Source organism: Leopardus geoffroyi, chromosome C1 (assembly GCF_018350155.1).
Source record: "Leopardus geoffroyi isolate Oge1 chromosome C1, O.geoffroyi_Oge1_pat1.0, whole genome shotgun sequence".
Lineage (NCBI taxonomy): Eukaryota > Metazoa > Chordata > Mammalia > Carnivora > Felidae > Leopardus > Leopardus geoffroyi.
Genome location: NC_059328.1, coordinates 160600291 through 160615793, shown reverse-complemented (window position 1 = coordinate 160615793; position 15503 = coordinate 160600291). Strand labels below are relative to the sequence as shown.

Genomic DNA, 15503 nt, shown 5'->3' with positions numbered 1-15503 from the left:
ACGTCGGGCTCTGTGCTGACAGCTTAGAGCCTGCTTCAGATTCGGTCTCCTTCTCACTCTGCCTCTCCCCCTGCCCATGCTCTGTCTCTCTCTCTCAAAAAAAAAAAAAAAAAAAAAGACATAAAACTATGAGATTTGAGGTGACTGCTTACAAGAGCTTAAAGAAAGATATGGGGAAAAAAAAAGACACTTTATAAAAGAGATGGAAAAGTTAAAACTGCAAGGCTAAGTGAAAATAAAAATCTGAAAAGTTAAAGCATATTTGTTTTTATTTATAGATAGCTATCACATGAATTATAAAGAAGAAAAAGGACATCAGAATGGAACTTGGGCAGATGTATGCATGCTTTGGCTAAGAATAAACAACGTTCTTACATATTATGGTTAGTGAGAACATTATCAGTAGAACAGGGAATTGTGATTATTTAAAAATATGCAGAACTTATTTAATCTGTACTTTAGAAATAACCTGCATATAGTGTTATAAGTTGAAAAGAATTCAAAAGAATAACTAATACCAAATATACACCTGTGTATAAGAATTCAGAAAAGGCTGCAATCTGTAAAGTCAATCGGCTGTATTAAAAATGACACAAATCCAAAACAAGATGCATGTTATATAAAAGGGACATTTTTGTAAGACTGTAAGATTTGCTTGCTGCATTAAATCCATGGTTTAATCCACGAAATCTCCTTTTAATTAACATTTAGATAGAAACATGCAAATAGCTTAGGTTCTACTTAGAGTCTTCCCCAAATCCACTAAGGCTACAATATCACCCTGTCAGGAGCTAAGCAGGTATTCGGGTAGCTGCTTCCTCCTCTGCATCAGCTCGGTTTGCATTAATTTCTGCAAGCGTTCGGCCAAACCGTGCCCATTCATCATTTCGGGGGACAGCAATCTGCTGTTAAAAGAAAAACAATGTTTTTTCAATGTACGCTGAAATAAAAGATCATCTTACCCAGTATTTCAGTTTGTTTTCAAATAATTTCTCCATTAAAAAGTAATAATTGACCTAAATGGTCTTTCCATAATTACAGGGACTATAACAACGCTTTACAATACATTTCAAAACAAAGATGATGTTTGTGAAGTGTGTTGTGACAGCCTCAGAAATGATTTTGCTGTTACCACCATCAGTGCAAGAGAAAATAACAATGACGCTCTGTAAATATAACTCCCATGCACTATCTCATGGATTTTGCTGGTGGGGAGGAATTCCTTAACAGTTTTTACTTCTTGCACTATTCCTAATAGGAAATAGTTTTTGAAGCATGCTTCAAAGGGGTTTCTTATAAGTATTTATTTTTGCTTGGAGCATAAGATAACCTTTTTAGATATCTTAATCCCTTCATCAGAAGGTACGTTATCTCTTAACACTTTAGTGATGTACAAACAGCAAAAGGGGAAAAAATGCTTCCCTGAAGCATCCAAGGACCAAAACTTTTTGATAACTGTCATCATAATATTGGAGGAATTCAGATACTGCCATATGAGGACACAAACCACTCAGGGTGGCAAATGAATGTGCCTGTTTCTTAACCTACCATATTAGATTGGATAGTGATATCCAATATGGTGCTACCAGACACATGTGGCAATTAAGTTAAATTACTTAAAATGAAATAACATTTAAAATTCAGTTCTTTAGTTGTACCAGTCACATTTTAAGTGTTCAATAGCCATATGTGGCTAGTAACTACTACACTGGTGCTGAAAGACAGGAATTCCATCTGTGTGGACAGTTCAATTGGTTATTCTAAATGCTTCAATCTACCTCCGCCCAGATCCAATTGATAGAAACTGTAGGGTGTCCAGAGGGGTGGCGAATCATAAAGGCAGAGCAAAAGCAAGAGTGACTAAGGCACTAGTCAGGACTAACAAGAAGGAAATCACCCTGGACATTGCGGATGGCCAACCGAAGTACTAAAGATGAGAGAGATGCAACTCATCCTACTGGATTCAATGATAATGGCTTTGCAACAAGGTTCACATTACACACAGTCATCAAGTAACTCTCAAAAGAGTAATACTACTTTTTAAAAATATTTATCTTGAGAGAGAGTGTACACATGCACAAGCAGGGGAAGGGCAGAGAGAGGGGGAGAGAGAGAATCCCACGCAGGCTCTGTGCTGTTAGTGCAGAGCCCAGTGCAGGGGCTCTATGTTACAACTGTGAGATCATGACCTGAGCCAAATTCAAGAGCTGGATGCTTAACTGACAGAGCCACCCAGGCACCCCTCAAAAGGCATTTTACTACCTGGCCCAAACAAATCTACAAATACAGAAAAATAAGAACTTAATTCTGGAAAGCCCCAACGTCTATAAACTCAACTTTGACTCCAAATTTCTGCTTCTTCCTGAAGAATTTCTAATTTCTAGTGATTTATGCCTCAAGAAACAAGGTACTTCCAATGTATGATATTATCCTCAAAATCTGTTGCATGGGGACACAGAACGTCTAGTTTAGGAAAATTAATTCCAAGAGTTGCTTCTGTGGTGGAAAAAGTTTCATCTTTACAACCATATAGTTTATACAATTCATGAACCTTGAACACTAGTTTTAGCCATAAAGATACCATAACTACAATGCCCTGAAAGCTAAACAGATGTATCAAAATTACAGGCAGTGAGCCCCATACCTCTCCCACGTCATATATGACAATCTGTCCTTCAGAATCACCCACAGCAATCTCTCTTCCAGAATGAGTCCATCTTACACGATTAAGAGCAGGATTACCTTCCACAGAAATGCTGGCAGTTGGCACCTAAAGTCATTTAAAATATAGTGCAGTGTTAAAAGTTTCATCAAGATTTCTATAAACATGTAAAGCAGTAACTCTTCTTTCTTTCAATCTGGCTACATTTTTTAAAACAAAGATGAAAATAGATAAAGAATTTTCCCAACTTTCTTCCTATGCGGTAATACTTTATGAATGACATTATAGTCAATCCTTGAAAATGGTCTGGGAAAATAACTGAAGTTCTTATATAAGAAATTCTCACGCGACTGGATACATTATTTTGAAAGATCTTTTGTTTATTAAAGGATTCTTTGGTGTTATTTTAACTTTTTTAAGAAATCAAGCTGTTTGAAAACAGACGGCCAAAACCCCATTTTAAAGAAATTTCAAAAGCCCTCATAAACAGATTACGGTTCAATTTTAGAGGACAGAAATTACTTTTGTAGGTTGCAACTCTGTCAGCTGAAACCCGTGATTTGATCCACAGTTCCTAGAAACAGCTTATACTGAAGGTGCAGTATGGGTCTTTCCAAAGCTCTTGTTCCCATGAACTGTCTGGAGCGAGTAGGAAGATAGCACCAACACAATGGTACCAGCCCCTTGGAATCTGACTGTACCTCTCCTATGCTGAGGAAAGAGAGATTTATTTGCCACACACGGAACAAACATTTAATGTTTGGCTCAGACTGGAGACACAATAAAATTTCTGAAATCTGATTAAAAATAATCCTTTTAATTGACACTAGTCATCCCCAGGTGATTAATTTAACTCCTAGAATGCCAAAACTGTTACAGAGAAAAATTATAATTTAGATATATTCTTTGAGGTAATGATTATAGGAAAGATCCAAATTTAAGCATTACCACAAATCTCAAACACCAAACCCAAAGTAAAAAAATACAATTACTTAGTATACCATTCTAGGTAACTACAAATGTAATAGTAAGCCCAACCATCTAGTCAGGGCTTAACACCTTTTCCTAGGAGTATCTGAATGTTCCTCCTCAAACTACTAGACCAGTAGTTAGGATAGTTAAGTATTCCTACATTTCCAATGCATAACTTCATTGCCCTGTATAACCAACTATTTTACTTCAAGGAATTTGGACAGCTGCCACTAGACATATGAAGAATGTGGAATGCGGGGGGAAGGCACCAGGAGACTTTCCCCTCAATAACTGCTTCTGACAGAACTGTAAAATATTACTTCTTACCACCACGTAGCAATAGAGAACTCAAGGAACATCTCTAAGTTGGTAAAAATACACATAGCTAATATAAATAATAGCTACAGTTAAATTTCATTGACAGTACATGATTTTAGCATAGTAATTAGGCAATTTGGTGATTTCTGTATTCGTGTTATAGTAACAGTAACAACCTGTTTTCAGTCCTTTATGGAACAAGTCATCAAAATACATTCTTTCATTTAAGTAAGTCAGGCTAAGACCAATGTTTACGGATGATATACAATTCTGTCAGGCTAAGAGATAATTTAGAAATTCAGAATTAAGGTTAACATATTTCAACAGTCTGAAACTATCTGCTTTGTAGTCTATGAATGAAAAATATCCCAGTTGCCTTATGAATGAGACTTTGCCAGGACATTACAGACATGATAGTGCTTTTCAGAAGTAAAAGGAAATGCCCCAGTGCTCTTGGCAACATTATTTCTCCCTTCAATTCTGCACAGCATGCTGTTTATTATTTAGGGTACAAAGCTTATTTGGTTGCTTTGTGATGAAGCTACAATCACAGAGCCCTTTTACATTCCTTGGGATAAAAAGAATTTCACAAATTATTCAATAAATCTCCAATTTTCTATTTTTCAGTGCAATTTTTGTTATTATCCTGCTCACCTCAGTGTCATTATTGAGATTCCACAAATCCAGCCTCCCCATGCCATCCACACAAGCAAACAGGGCTGGGTGGGTGGGTGACCACATAACATCATAAACATAGTCTGAATTATCTTCAAATGAATACAAAGGCTTGTTATTCTGAAAGGGAAAAGTTGATTCTTAGCATAGTCAAAATACAACATACATTAATAGGTATGAATAACATTTTATGATCTTTAACTCAGCCTAGAAGTTCCTCTTATTTGTTTCACTACAAAATTACCTGGAGTTATAAACTAAGAATCAACTATGGAATTGCAGTTTCTTTTTAACTTGTAGACACCATACTGTTTAAAAAAAAAAGGAACAGGATGTACTTCAAAAACACTTGACCATGAGAGGATTCTGGGAAGAGGATAGTAATGGCTGTATACTTTTTGAACCTCCTCTAAATCTCCCCATAAACCCAGACACAGCAAAGAGGATAGCAAAACCAAAGATTCACAGACAATATGTACAACAAAATCAGGAGACAAAGCTCCAAATGTGAGTAGAAATAAACCTCTGCCAACTGCAAGACCTACAGGGTACCAGCATCCTTGCAAGAAGAAGTGTGGAAAGGCATGGGGCTTTTGACGACCAGACAGCAGAAGACAGGAGACTCACAGTTGACAGCGGATGCTCACTGCATAGTGCTGGGGAGCACATGGAGTCTGAGAACCGCAGCAGAAACTAGGAGGGAGTTTAACGCAATTCTATTTATAAATAAGTGCAAGCAGACTCCAATGTGATGTAAGTAAGGTCTAATGGTGCAGTCTGAGTTCTATAAACTCTCAAAATTAACAAACCAAAGTTCTCTTTCAAGACAAAATCTCACCAAAGAGAAACTGCTGGGAGAAGAATCAAAGTTGTGGCATATATAGCACAGTAGGACAAAGGAAAGACAAGGCTCAGATAAAAGTGGTAGAGAAAAACATAAAACATACATCTCAGAAAGTACAAGATAGACAGACACATAGAGGTAAATATCCACTTTGCAGAAAGGGGCATCGGAGGAGCACAGACTCTTGATCTCGAGGTCGTGAGATCAAACCCCACAGTGGGTGTAAAGATTTCTTAAATAAATGAAACTTAAACACAGGAGAGGTGTTTTTTTTTAATTTTTAAAATTTATTTTATTATTTTTAATATGAAATTTATTGTCAAATTGGTTTCCATACAACACCCAGTGCTCATCCCAACAGAGTTTTAACCTAGACTATGAAACTAGAAAAGCTATCCTTGCCTATTCCCTCCCTCCCAAGAGTAGAGAAAAAATCAGTTCACTAGTAGACAATAAGCAACAAAAAAGAATCTTAGTTGGGGTGTCTGGGTGCCCTGGTCAGTGAAGCACCCAACTCTTTTGATTTTGGCCTAGGTCATGACCTCACACAGTTTCTGGTTCAAGCCCTGCATCAGGCTCTGTGCTGACAGTGCAGAGCCTGCTTAGGATTCTCTCCACACCACGCCCCCCCCCCGCCACCACCCCCGTCTCTGTCTCTCTCTCATGCACGCTCTCTCTCTATATTAAACAAATAAATAAACAAATAAATACAATGGTAGGTTCTTAGCCAAATCCCAAAGTTATTGCAGCAGATCATCAATAATGGTGTCATGACAATTAAATGGGAAAAGAATGTTTTTTGGGGGGTACAAGATGAATATGCACATGCACAAGAATGAAGTTGGACCCCTCCTTTCTCGTACCCTACACAAAAAGTAACTCAAAATATACTAGTAGCCACAGCAATCAGACAACAAAGAGAAATAACAGGCATCCAAATCAGTAAGGAAGAAGTAAAACTTTATTTGCAGAAAGCATGATACTATATATAGAAAATGGGGAAAATGCCACCCAAAAATTGCTAGAACTGATAAATGAATTCAGTAGTCAGAGGATACAAAATCAGTGTACAGAAATCTGTTGTATTTCTATACACCAATAATGAAGCAGCACAAAGAGAAATTAAGAACACAGCCCATTTACAATTACACCAAAAATAATTGACATATCTAGGAATAAACTTAACCAAAGACATGAAAGACCCATACCCTGAAAACTACAGAACACTGATGAAAGAAACTTAAGATGACACAAAGAAATGCAAAGACATTCCATGCTCAAGAATTGGAAGAATATTGTTAAAATGTCTCTACTACCCAAAGCAACCTATACACTCAATGCAATCCCTATCAAAATACAACAGCATTTTTCACAGAAGTAGAACAAAAATTTCTAGAATTTATATGGAACCACAAAAGACACCAAATAGCTAAAGATACTTTGAAAAAGAAAAGCAAAGCTGGAGGTAATCACAATTCCAGACTTCAAGTTATATTACATAGCTGTAGTCATCAAAACAGTATGGTACTGCACCACAACAGACACAAGATCAAGGGAACAGAAGAGAAAAAAAACTCCACAAATAAACCCACAATTATATGGTCAATTAATCTTCAAGAAAGCAGGAAAGAACACCCAATGAGAAAAAGTCTCTTAAACAAATGGTGCTGGGAAAACTGGTCAGCTACAGGCAAAAGAATGAAACTGGACCACTTTCTTACACCATACATAGAAATAAAGTCACAGTGGATTAAAGACCTAAATGTGAGACCTGAAACCATAAAAATCCTAGAAGAGTATAGGCAGTAACTTCTCTGACTTCTCAACTATAGCAACTTTTTTCTAGATAGGTCCCTTGAGGCAAGGGAAACCAAGGCAAAAATAAACTATTGAGACTACCTCAAAATAAAAAGCTTCTGCACAGCAGAGGAAACAACCAACAAAACTAAAAGGCAGCCTACGGAATGGGATGACATATCCAATAAAGGGTTAGTATCCAAAATATATAAAGAACTGATACAACTCAACACCCAAAACCCAAATAATCCAATTTAAAAATAGACAGATAAGTCTTCGACATGAACAGACAAGTCTCTGAAGAAGATGTCCAAATGGCCAACAGACACATGAAAAGATGCTCCTCATCACTTATCATCAGGGAAATGCAATCAAAACTACAGTGAGATATCACCTCACACCTATCAGAATGGCTAAAATCAACAATGTAAGAAACAACTGGTGTTGGTGGGGATATGGAGAAAAAGGAACCCTCTTGCACTGTTGGTAGGAAAGCAACTGGTGCAGCCACTATGGAAAATGGTATGAAGATTTCTCAAAAAGTTAAAAATAGAGGTAACCTTATGATCCAGCAATCACTTTACTGGTTATTTATCCAGAAAAGACAAAAACACTAATTCAGGGGCCCCTGGGTGGCTCAGTTGGTTAAGAGCCCAACTTCAGCCTAGGTCATGGTCTCGCAGTTTGTGAGTTCGAGCCCCATGTCGGGCTCTGTGCTGATAGCTCAGAGCCTGGAGCCTGCTTGGGATTCTGTGTGTGTGTGTGTGTGTGTGTGTGTGTGTGTGTGTGTGTGTCTGCCCCTCCCCTGCTTGCACTCTGTCTCTCTCCCTCTCAAAAATAAACAAACATTAAAAAAAAAAAAATGAAAAAAAAACCCCACTAATTCACAGGGATACATGCACCCCTATGTTTATAGCAGCATTATTTATAATAGCCAAGATATGGAAACAGCCCAAGTGTCCATTGACTGATAAATGGATAAAGAAGGTATACACACACACACACACACACACACACACACACACACACACACAGAGGAATATTATTCAGTCATAAAAAAGAATGAAATCTTGCCATTTGCGATGACTTGGATGGAGCTAGAGAGTATAATGCTAAGCGAAATCAGTCAGAGAAAGACAAATATCATATGATTTCACTAATGTGGAATGTAAGGAACAAAGCGAAGATAAAAAGAGAGAGAAAGAGATATACCAAAAACAGACTCTTAGCTACAGAAGACAAACTGATGGTCACCAGAGGAGAGGTGTATGGGGGGAGGAGGATGGGTTAAACAGGTGATGGGGATTAAGGAGTACACTTGTTGTGATGAGCACCAGGGGATGGATAGAATTGCTGAATCACTATATCATACATCTGAAATTAGTATAACACTGTATGTTAACTAATCTAACACTACATGTTATCTAACTAGAATTAAAATTAAAACTTAAAAGAAGAAAAGAAAGTAACTCAAAATGTTATCACATATCCAAATAAAGAGGTAAGGCTATAACTCTTAGGAAAAAGCATAGGAGTTAAGTTGTTGTGACCTTGGAGTCGCCAAACCAAAAGTACAAAAAACAAAAGAAAAAGTCAATAAATTGGGCTATATCAAAATTAAATGCTCTTGTGCTTCAAATAATACCCTCAAGAAAGTGAAAAGACAACATACAATGGAGGAAAATATCTGGATACCATACATCTGATAGGTGACTTGTATCTAGAACTCTTTAAACTCATTAATAAAAAAGGAAAATAAGCTAATCAAAAACTGGGTAAAGGATCTGAACAAACATTTCTCTAAGGAAGATCTACAAACAACAAATAATCACTTGAAAAGAGGCATAACATCATTATCCATCAGAGAAATGCAAATCGAAACCACAATAAGATATCATTTCATACACTAGGATGTCTTCTAATAAAAAGGACAGACAATAGTAAGTGTTAGTGAAGATGTGAGAAATCAGAACCCTCATACATTGCTGGTGGAAATATAAATTAGTGCTGCTGTTTTGAAAAACAGCTTGTTACTCAAAATGCTAATTAGAGTTAACATATGACCCAACAATTTCACTCCTAGTATATACCCAAGAGAAATGAAAACATAGTACACAACAAAAACTTGTACACAAGTGTCCACAGCAACATTATTCACAACAGCCCAAAAGTGGAAACAACCTAAATGTCCATTAACTAATGAATGGGTAAAACAAAAAGTGGTATATCCATAAAATGGGATAGTTTTTGGCCGCAAAAGGAATGAAGTATTGATACATGCTACACATGGATGAATCTTGAAAATACTATGTGAAGTGAAAGAAGCCAGTCACATACTGCGTTTCCATGAAATGTCTGTAACAGGAAGTTCCACAGAAATAGAAAGTAGATTAGGTCACTTCCAGGAGCTGGAGAAGGGAAATGAGGAATGACTGCTAATGGATTTATATAAGGTTTCTTTCTGAAATTTGAAAATGTTCTAAAATTAGACAGTGATGACAGTGCACATCTCTGTGAATACACTAAGAATTGTACACTTTAAAAGGGTGAATTTTATGGTATTTGAATTGTATCTCAATAATGCTGTTAATTAAAAAAAGAAAAAAAAGAGATAAAGTGAATTTTTCAAAAAGTGACAGACAAAAATTAACAAAAATACACCTATAAAGGCAGCCACTGAAGAAGAAAACCAAAGCAATAATATAGTACAAGTATGAAAAATAATTCAAGAGAACTCTCCTAAAATAAAAGACGGCTTGAAACTACATATTTAAGAGTACTCCTTTGTATCTAGGAAAATCAACCCTTTAAAGAAAAAGAAGAAGAAAAAAAAGGTTTTGTAAGACCAGGTCACAATTAAGGAAAAGGAAATCAGACTGTCATCAGACTTTTTGACAACAATACTTTTTGCCAGAAGACAACTGAATAACATTTAAGGTAATCAAACAAAAAACTAAATCATGGATTTTATATATAGCCAAACTGACCTTTCTAACAAGACAGGCTATTATGAATTGGGAATAATGCAACCACAAGCACATCCACAAGCACTCTACTGCAGAATGAGCTTCAGATGACAAAAAAAAAACCCTGAGGAGACATCAGAGTAAGGACAGGGATATACCAAGTGACTCATGAGGGTAAACTTCACTTTACGGAAGCGTGAACAATCTACAACTATAATACACTAAGAATGCAAAATCCAGACTGTGAGAAACTCTTAACAGGACAACCAACTTGGTTTCTTCTTCAACAACAACAATAAAGTAAGAAGAGAGGGAAAGGAAGCCCTGTCTTAAGAGAGGGGCTCAAAAGACATATCAACTGCAAATATATGGACTTTATTTGGGTCCTGCTGCAAACAAACGGTAAAAAAAAATTTTTTTAACTGAACATTGATTGGCTATTTAATGAAACTAAGAAATCACTGTTTATTTTTGGGGGTGTGATATAGAGCATCATGGCTTTCTTTTTTAAAGACTTTCTTTTTTAGAGATACATACTGAATAATTATAGATGGAATAATATGTCTGGGCTTGCTTTAAAATCCAGGCGTACGGAGGGAGTGTTCATGGGAATGAATCAAACAAGACTGGTCATGTGTTGATAATTGTGGAAGCTAGGTAATGTATGGCTTCATTATACTCTTCTCTCTGCTCTTGTATCTATTTGGAATTTTCCATAATAGTTTAAAAATATTTAAAAATTTCAGATATCATAGTAAATGTCAACAGCATGACTATCTTAGTATCTAAAAATGTTTGCTTGTAATTAAGAAATTTTTCACAGAACTTAAAAGTTTTATAAGTATAAACAGAAACTAATAAGTTTTTTATCCTCTTAAGATCACTATTTTCCTATAAATCTCTTAGGCAACAATGATAAATGAAGTCTCACTCTCAGGTAGTGGTTTTCAACATAGGCCTGGCATCACCATCATCTGCAGAGCTTTTTAAAAATCCAGATGCAGCAACCCATCCCCCCTTCCCCCCCCCCTCACTCCATACACTTCATCAGTGTTTCTGGTGTTGCTGCACTAGTGATTCTGATGCATACCACGATTAAGAACCACCATGCTAAGGTATATTACTCCTGAGGTGATAGTATACTTCCCCAAGGACATCCCATTTTCAAGCAATTTTGTGGTCCCATCAAAGATTTAAAACAGAAATTGTTCAAAACATGTTCACTTGCTCAGCTCTGTAAGAATACATATTGGTCTACATAATGTTCTAAAGAAGGGAATATCAATAGAAAAATGGGCAAAAGACTTGAACAGGCACTTCATGTAATGGTCAAAAACCACATGAAAGGTGCTTAATCTCATTAGTCTCAAGATAATGTATATTAAAACCACAATGCAATGCAACTACACCCATCAGAATGATTAAAATGGAAAAAGGCAGAAATATTAAGTGTTGACAAGGATGCAGAACTGGGGGAACTTTCATGTGCTACTAGTGGATTACAAACTGGTAAAACTATTTTGGAAAATTGCTTGGCAGTATCTACTAAGGCAGAATGCAAGCATATCCTATGGCCAAGTATTTCACTCCTACATATATGCCCAAGAGAAATGGTTGCTTATGTCCATCAAAAGACATCTACAACTATGCTCACAGCAACACTATTCATAACAGCCCCAAACTGGAATCAACCCAAAAACCATCAGCAGTAGAATGGACCAATTGTGGTATACCTACACAATGGAATAGTATACAACCAAGAGAAGAAAAACAATATGAATTAATCTCACAAACATACTGTTAAGCAAAAGCAGCCAGACACAAATAAGTAAATATTATATGATTCCATTTTTATAAAATATGAAAAAAGTTGTATGCAAACTAGATTAAAAGCTATTCATGTTTATAATGAAAAAGAAGACTGGTAAATATCTCAGGAAATGATTTAGATTAAATGTTTCATCTATTCAGTGCACTATGCTGCAGCCAGAAAAAAAAGCAGGAAGCAGTACAACTGGGTAAAAGATTGTATTAAAAATAAAAATACAATAAATGGCAACATGTTTCAAATCTTTCAAATGCGATTATAGACCTCTTACAATTGTTTCAAGTTTAATTTTAAAAACAGTCATCCAAGGACTAGCAATTTTTTCCTTTCAAAAAGAAAACATGTACTTAACACCAAATACTGTTTTGTAATATAATAATTTTATATAACTGTCAATTAAAACCCCAAATGGATCACTTAAAGTACATTTTAATGGTAGCATTTTTTCTTAACTTGAAGACTTCTGCCTAAATGGCAGAGAGGCAGCAGGGAGGAATTGAAGAGGGGTACAAGACCCAGATCACTGTCTCAGGGCTACTAATAACTAGTTTTAAGACTTTAGAAAAGTCACTTCATCATTCTAGGCCCCTAATTCCTTATTTACAAGACAAAGGTTTTGTATCAGTGGTTCTGACCCTTGACTATACATTGTAATCCCCTTAACCCTGGAGAATTTTTAAAAATACGCTGTTGTTCCGATCTCCCCCTTAGATATATTTTTATTAATTTTTTAAATGTTTATTATTTTTGAGAGAGAGACAAAGCACTAGTAGGGGAGGGGCAGAGAGAAAGAGAGGGAGACACAGAATCCAAAGCAGGTTCCAGGCTCTGAGCTGTCAGCACAGAGCCTGATGTGGGGCTTGAACACACTAACCGAGAGATCACAACCTGAGCTGTAGTCAGATGCTTAACCAACTGAGCCACCCAGGTGCTCCTCCCTTTAGATATTCTGATTTAATTAGTTCAGCATGCCAAGTGAGCACTAAAAGTGTTCTTTTTGTTTTTTTTTTAAGAGAGAGACAGGGAGTGTGAGCAGGGTAGAGGGAGACAGAGAATCTTAAGCAGGCTCCATCAGTGCAGAACCCAATGTGGGACTCAGTTCCTTGACCCTGTGGGATCATGACCTGAGCCGAAATCAAGAGTCAGATGCTCAACTGACTGAGCCACCCAAGCATCCCAAGGTTAGCACTAAAAGTTTTAAAAGTTGCCCAGGTTATTCTAATGTGACCCAAACTGAGACCCACTTAACTAAATAACGTCTAAAGGATCACTGAAGCTGTAAAATTATTACAAATAAAAGGTCTGCAAACACATCTGCCAAAAGAATGAATCAAAACAAGCTTCTTTGAATGATAGGTAGCATCCGAATAAGCAAAAGTAGCTCATTATAGTACAGTGGTGTGAATAAACACTGTATGGTCAAGTGAGAAGCCATATTTTTTTTTTCTGAGTTCTTTACGATTATGTATTGGGTTGAATAGTTTCTCTCTCTCTCCCCCTACAAATTCATGTCCGCCTGGAACCTTTAAGTGTGATGATATTTGGAAACAGGTTCTTTGCAGATGTAATCAGGTTGAGCTGAGGCTATACTGCATTACAGTGGGCCCCAAATCTAGCGTAACTGCTGTCTTAAAAGAGAAACATTTGGACAGAGACACCGAGACAAACAGGGAGAATACCATGTAACGACAGAGGCAGAGACTGGAGTGATGCAGCTGCAAGCCAAGAAGCACCAGGATTGCTGGCAACCACCAGAAGCTAGGAAAGAGGCAAGGAGCACAGGAACAGATTCTCCCTCAGAAGCCTCCAAAAGTCACCAACCTTGCCAACATCTTGATCTTGGACTTCTAGTCTCCAGAACTGTGAAATAATAAATTTCTGTTGTTTTAAGCCACCCAGTTTGTGGCAATTTGTTTCAGCAGCCTTAGGAAACTAATATAGTAATTCTATATTTTTCTATAGAGAGAGTTCTAGCTTAATAACCAAAAGTGTCCCTATAGTAAATCTATGAACATAACAGGTAAGTGCTCTCCAGAGAACTAAGTATGCCCTCACTTGGATAAGAAGAGAAATAAACAAAATCTCTTTAAAAACAAATAATTCCAAGATCAGAAACATCTTCCTATATAGCCTTATTGAAGATACAAACTTTTTGAGAAGGAATGTCTATTAAAAGCAATGGAAATACAAAGTAGAGTCTTAAAAGAAAAATGAGGACAGTACCCAATTGTCCAGGAGAGAATCTCAGCCAATGGATTCTAAAAACTACCACCCATGGCAAGGCTATCTCTCTATGAAAATGAATGAATCACACTATCTTTGCTTGATGCCATTAAACATTCAAATTAGAAAACTTCTTTTGTTCCAATTCCTTGCTCACTAAGCAATCTTCTGATTATAATTTGGCTTCCCACGTGGGTTGTCTACAGGGAAACAATGAGCTGGTCAGGCCAGCATGAGCATCTCTGGGCCTTCTGGCAATCGTTTCTCATTGGTAAATTAATAAATTGATCCTCTCCATGTCAGCGTCTTAGAAGCTTGTTAGTTCCAGTCAGCACTCCCTGGCTAATCAACTCTAGCAGACTGACAAGACTAAGTTTCTGAATATACAAAGGGCAGGCTGGACACTGGCTAGTAGCAAGTTACTATAGTAATGCTAACATGGAGGACTGGTCCTAATGGTTGGACAGCCTTCCCCAAGAAACAATCCAAATTCAAAGCATTTTTTCATTTGAACTTGTTCAACATGTGCACAGTTGCTATTCCAAGCATTAGGAAAATCTCTTTAACCCCATTTTAAGGCTGGTATTCTCTGAGAGTTAAATAATTAAGCTTTTAAAATAGAAAAGAGGATTTAAGACATCAGAGATTGTGAAAATTCAAGGTGTAGATGGACTATCGAAGTCTGAAAACTACCTATTCTAAGAAATTACCCACATTAATAATTTTAACCATGACTGGTAAATACAATTCTGACAGGCGTTCTGAGGTTAGAATATACTGTGCATACATGAAAACATTTTGGCCCCCAAATAAGTAATTCTTATATTTTAAGAGTGATTATGTAACAAGTATGGTTAGATGTGGTAGAATATTAAGCTAATTTACCAGGTCTACCCCTAAATTGAGCTCTTACGGAATCCTCTGGTTACCTTCAAGAAGTTTCATTCCTCACACATTGTTCCCACAATTTTTCAGGGCTGCCAAATACTTCTGTTGTAAACTTTCAAATTTGGCATTTTGAAAAGGTAATAGTGTCTTCCAAATATATTAGAAGCAATGTCTTGCTCACCAAACCTCACCAAAACGTGGAAAATCATCTCCCTCTGTTTATCTTCTTTACTAAAAATAACTGAATTAAAAAAAAAGTCATGAAAACAATTTGATGACCCAGAACTATTGCTGCCTTATAAATTCCTGACCAGGCAAAAATCAGAAGCT

The 15503-nt window shown here is 36.7% G+C and overlaps 1 protein-coding gene across 12 annotated transcripts in view; it reads right to left on the bottom strand.

The window, feature by feature from the left end:
- Positions 1–251: 251 nt before the first annotated feature.
- DYNC1I2 (dynein cytoplasmic 1 intermediate chain 2) overlaps positions 252–15503 on the bottom strand; it is a 58806-nt gene continuing 43554 nt past the window's right edge. For all 12 annotated transcript variants that reach the window (XM_045480192.1, XM_045480182.1, XM_045480186.1 and 9 more), the window contains 3 exons: positions 4607–4747; positions 2645–2770; positions 252–905 (listed from right to left, as the gene is read on the bottom strand). In XM_045480192.1, coding sequence (XP_045336148.1) covers positions 792–905; positions 2645–2770; positions 4607–4747 — 381 coding nt within the window. In that variant the 3' untranslated portion in view covers positions 252–791. The remainder of the gene's footprint in view (positions 906–2644; positions 2771–4606; positions 4748–15503) is intronic.